This window comes from Phaethon aethereus (genome assembly GCF_964289735.1).
Source record: "Phaethon aethereus genome assembly, chromosome: 4".
In the NCBI taxonomy this organism is placed as follows: domain Eukaryota; kingdom Metazoa; phylum Chordata; class Aves; order Phaethontiformes; family Phaethontidae; genus Phaethon; species Phaethon aethereus.
In genome coordinates, this window is record NC_138578.1 from 36692092 (window position 1) to 36697607 (window position 5516).

At 50.7% G+C, this 5516-nt stretch overlaps 1 protein-coding gene across 1 annotated transcript; it reads right to left on the reverse strand.

Annotated features, from left to right (window-relative positions):
* Window positions 1-556: 556 nt before the first annotated feature.
* On the reverse strand, window positions 557-4796 carry SFRP2 (secreted frizzled related protein 2; the record flags this gene model as incomplete). Its single annotated transcript, XM_081999120.1, has 3 exons — window positions 557-2128; window positions 3589-3669; window positions 4304-4796. The coding sequence occupies 3 exons, from the start codon at window positions 4794-4796 to the stop codon at window positions 1824-1826; spliced, it is 879 nt and encodes a 292-aa protein (XP_081855246.1). The 3' UTR covers window positions 557-1823.
* Window positions 4797-5516: the final 720 nt, after the last annotated feature.

Here is a 5516-nt window from a genome sequence, read left to right on the forward strand (position 1 = left end):
GGTGATTTGTTGCTTTTTTTTTTTTTTTTTTTTTTTTAAATTGTTATACTTTTGAGGACATTTGTGAAGACTGCTCTTGTCTTGCTTGGTCAGAGTCCTACCATTGTACCAGGTGTACTGAGTGCATTAGGACTGGGAGAGGGCAAACAATTGATTTTTCTAAGCCAAATGTGACATGTTGGCTCTTTAGATTTTACCTTGTTATACTGATGATGAAAAAAAAATCACGCTAAATAAATTAATATGATTTTTAACTTTGAACAAAAATCTAGTGTTGGATTTGTATTCTGTCTGTGAATTTTTAACATAAAACGTTATCCTTGGGAATATTGGACTGCTCATCCTCTCAGTGAAGCTAAAAGGAATTTTTTATGTGTGACAGCACTGGGGAGCAAGACTATTTTTCAGGATGAGTACAATCAAATTCTAGCAGGTAATGCCCTACATCAGAAAACATTTGTAAGAAAAATGCTTAAAAACAAGTCCTCTAGTTACACTCTTAAGGAGGTTTTATTTTCTTTCTCAGTAAGAATAGTGAGTGTACATACACACAAAGCATGCCTTGCTCTACCATTATTCTGGATTGCTAGTTGCAAATGAGATTTTTCTGTCTACTCCTGCACTCCTTAATATGTCTTTTTCAAGTGTAAGAAATGAATAAATGGATTTGTTTTTTTAAGCAAGTGGTCTCACTGCATTTCCACATCAGCCAAGAGGAGGGTGTTCTGAGAAGAGATGAAAACGCAAGCAGTTGAACAAAGGAGCCATAGAAACCTCTTCATCTCAAAGAGCTCAACAGACACACATTGAGTTGAATGAATCTCACTTCTGTATCTCGTGGGTTCATCTTTGGGGAAATGAGGTCTGCTATGTTTTGTGTTTTTTGGGGTTTTTTTTTTCTGATTGCAGCACTAGATGCTTCCTTGTGCTTCTCTACTGGCCACTTGGGGTGGAAGGCCAAATTTTGCTTTGCCATGACAAAGCCCAGTTGTACGGCTTTCTCCCAGTTCTCCCAAAACAGATTAAAGTGAATACAGACCAAGACAACAGGTAAACTATGAAGTAAGGTTTATATACAAGAATATAACATTTATCTGGAGTATTTACAAGGTTAATTAAAGCAATATTTTACAACTCTTTCAGGTTAACCACTAGGTATATTACAGTTAGGCTACAGATGGTTTAATTTGCAAAATAAAAAAAAAAAGTTGCATTCAGATCAACCATCTCCAGAACTTGTTCATTTTTTTATGAGAGAAAAGGGCTCAGACTTGTGGAAAATAAAATGTGAGAATGGTTAATATATTCTTACTGGTGCCTATGTATCACATGCAAGAGTCGTAACATGACCTTTATAGTGTTAATATATGGCAAGCCATTTCACCTCGGTGAAAGAGTCATACCCACTGTGACAGGCGAGTCGCACGCGTGGCTGTCTTTCTCTGCATCTCCTACTTTTGCACAACAAACATGCATGTATACAGAGAAGCAGCAATATAAATGAACCAGCATTACCAAAAATGAAGAGGGAAAAACCTCAGACCAAAGTCACATTTGCAACCATTAAAAAAAAAAAAAAAAGCTTTAAGTGAGATACTTTAATACTTCCCAAAAATAGTCATGATTTTTGTTTTTTATTATATTTTAACCTATGTACAAAACCAGAGGGCTCCCTCCCCTCTCGGAGAGCGGTCACCGTGTCTCTTGCCCATGGCATCTCGAGGCTTAGAGGGGCCGAAGCAAGAAGGTGCGGGAGGTCCGGAGAGCTCGGGACAGAGGCGGCTGCTGGAGGCGGCCGCTGGAGGCGGCCGGAGCCGAAGCCACTAACACTGAAGTTTGCGGATGCTGCGGGAGAACCGCTTGAAAGCCCGCTGCCCTTTCTGCCACCGCTTCAGCGAGGTGATCACCAGTTCCCCGGCTTGCTTTTGCCCCATCACCAAGTAGGGGACATTGATGTCGTTCATCTCATCGCAAGTACACTGGAGGCCACCTTTGAGCCAGAGCACGATCTTCCTCAGATCCCTTTCCGTCAACCCATTCAGCTTGTAGATGGTTTTGCTCTTTGTTTCGGGGGTGATCTTGGTATCCCCATTGATGTAGGCAATCTCCTTCACTTTTATCTTCAAGGCTAATAGAGCGAGGGGAGGGGGAAGTGGGGAGTGGGAGAAAGGGAGAGAGATTGAGAGGTTTTTTTCCCATTAGTGCACATAAAGAGGACCTGGGGAGGGAGGTGCTCTATTGCTAATTAAACTGTCAGGGCTGACAGAAGAGGCAGCAGGTGGCTCCATTTCTAAAGCCACAAAGGGCATGCAAGTCATGGCAGTTTGAATCAACCTTAGGGTGGAGGTTTTTTGGGTTTCTTCTCTCCTCTTCCCCCCCTCCCCCTCTTTTTCCTTCTCATTTCTGAATTAATATTTTCTCTGGCTTTTCTCTTGTTTGCAAACAGAGAGGGCAGGTTTGCTACGTTAAGCAGCGCTCCGGGGTTTTCCTGGGAGAAGACAGTGTTCCTGAGAGTAGAGTTGGAAGGGGAGGTGGGGAGGCGAGTACCTAGACCTCATCTGAAACCTGATCTCTGCTGCGGCTGAAAACTTCTAAACTTAATTTATTAGGCTGGAGAGGATTTTAGGCAAACCTGTAAGGAAATGATATTTCACATGCATTGTTTTTTTGAAAGAATAGATCCCATGGAGGGCAAATTGGTCCAACAGCTGCATTCGATTTGGTAAAATAACTAGGAGGGGGATACAGGGCTCTGTAAGAATTTGTGGGGCATGTTTAGCTTCAGGAGGATTTATCTGAGTGCAATTTGCCAGGCCAAAGCCATTGGTTGTTTTAGCAATTATGTCCCACAGTCATGGTTTCAGGTTTTGGGTGGTGGTTTGTTTTGTTCCTTTTTTTTTTTTAATGAAGACAGACTTTTGAATTGTTGTAGATATTTATACTACAAATCTGTTTCCAGGTATAAACACTGACCTATTATAAAAGGATTCCCCTCCTTATTCCCTTTTTCTCTTGAAATGCTAATATGTGGATTATGTGCCATTCAGTTGTCTCTGTTGAAGGGGCTTTCTTGTCCTCTCCTAACCCCAGATCTTCCCATTAAGTTTATATCCACAATTGTCTGTGCATTACCTTCTCTGTCAAATGATATATAGAGCTTCATTCTTAATCTGCAGAGAGAGTCTTTCTTACGACACGTGAGACTGGTCATGCAGCTCTTTCTCATACGTCTAAATGAAGCTTTCCTCTGCTTCTCCCCAGGCAATAGTCTGGATGAAAGATGCTTTTTCGGTTTAGTGTGGGGTTTTGTTTTTTTTTTCATTTTACTTTCTATTCTGCTTGCCAGCAACATCCACATAAAAGAAAGAGCACTACTTTGAAACAGCAACCAGAAAAGGACCATAAAAAGGGCTACTTTTTATTCCGAGGTGGAATTTTGTGTTTCATGGCCTGGCGGTCAGACAGGTCCATCTGCAACTAAGACAAAGCCTTGCCTTTTTTCAGACACATCTCTCACGGGCTCCACCGGCACTTTTACCTGATCCCCAATGCTCAACTTTCAACCGAGAGGGCTCTGCCTCCACTTACCAAAATCATTTTTGCAGAGGTTTTCCACAATGTCGTTATCGTCTTCGTTTTTGTTTTTGCAGGCATCGCAGACCTTGGGGGCTGGAAATGGAAGGGACATCCCCGTCAGGGTCGGGGAGGAGCGGTCGGCAGGTGGCAGAGGGACCCCTTCGGGAAACCCCGGCTCCCCATCCCTCGGGGCCGGTGCCCCTGCACTTTGACGCGCCTTACCTTGCTGCAGACCCGCTGGAGGGTGGGCTCGGTGTGCTTTTAAGGTCACACCTAACCCGAAAGTGGGTTTGTTGATTTTTTTGTGGGGTCTGTTGGTTTGTTTGTTTGGTTGGTTGCTTTTACGGGGAGAAGTGAGGGGGGGCACACGACACAAAACACCCCGACCCCCGCGCTTCAGCGCCGATCTTTGCAGAGGGAGAGGGCGTCCGGGGTCCCAGACCTTTTCTTCGGGGCCGGGGACGCGCTGCGGGCCGGTGCCAGTTCCCCGACCGTGCCTGTGGTTTCCCCGGTCCCCTCAGGAGACCTCCCCCCCCCACGAGCCTGATCTGCGGCCCCCGCCCGGTGTCCCCCCAGTTCCGTCCCGGCGCACCGGGCGCGCTGCGAGGGGAGGGAGCCGCTCGGTGCCCCTTGCAGCAAGTCTGTGGAGGGACCCCGCCGTCCCGGCGGCTCGCCGCGGCGGGGGCAGGCGCTGCCGGCCCGGGGGAGCCCGGCGGCTCCCTCTTACCTTCCCTGGTGACCGGGAGGATGTGGTCGCTGCTGGCCAGCGGGATGCAGAGGTCGTTGTCCTTGGGGAAGCGGCTGCAGTCCAGCATGTCGGGCCAGGGGAAGCCGAAGGCGGACATCACCGGGGCGCAGCTCTCCTTCACCTCCTGGCAGAGCGAGTGGCAGGGCTGGATGATCTCGTCCAGGTCGTCGATGCAGACGGGGGCGAAGAGAGAGCAGAGGAATTTCCTGGTGTCGGGGTGGCATTGCTTCTGCACCAGCGGGATCCAGGTGGAGGCCTGCTCCAGCACCTCCTGCACCGTTTCATGCCCCAGCAGGTTGGGCAGCCGCATGCTCTGGTACTCGATGCCCCGGCACAGCAGCATCGGGGCGGGGATGGGCTTGCAGTTGGAGCGCTTGTAGGAGAAGTCGGGCTCCCCGAAGGGGAAGAGCCCGGCGGCCGAGCCTATGCACTGGGACGCCAGCAGGAGCAGGGCGCAGAGGCGGTGCTGCATTTTGGGGGAGCGGAGGAAGGAGGAGGGGGAAGCTGGCGAAAGGCTTGGGGTGGCGGAGCGGGCGGCGCGGCGCTGCCTTCAGCCTCAGGCAGCGTCCCCCAGCCCGGGCTCCTGCCTGCCAGACGGGGACGAAGGGTCTGAGCGAGATGCGGGGGCAAACGGGAGTTTTCTGGATTTTTTTGTATGCAAATGGAAGGGGGAGCGGGGGCTGGGAGGAGCCTGGTGACAGCCATCCAGAAAGGATTGGTCACTACTTTCTCGGTCTGCTTTTGCTCAGGGGGATTGTCTTTTGGCAGGAAATCCTTGCAAGAAACGTTACCGTGCGAGCACGGGGAAGGGGGGAAGGATCCCCGCGAACAAAGGGCCACGGAAGCCCGAGGAGCTCCTGGGCCGGGCAGGGGGAGCGGGGCCGCGCGCCCGGGCCGCGGGTAGCTGGAGGTGAGCTTTGCCGCTAACGCAGCTACCGCCAAGCGGCGGGACCCCCCTCTCCCCCCGGCACCCCCCGCCCGCCTTTGGCGCTCTCGCTGCCAGCGGATGGGTGATGTGGCCGGGCCGGTTCCCCACCAGGGGCGAGGCTGGCGGCTCCCTCAGCCCCGGGGGGTGTCTGGCACCTCCGCCCCTGCCCCGCGATGCGGCCGGGGCTCGGCCCGGCGCTGGAGCCGCAGACAGCGGCTGGGGGCTACCCTCCTGCCGCTCCCCCCCCGCCCCTCCAACCCCTGG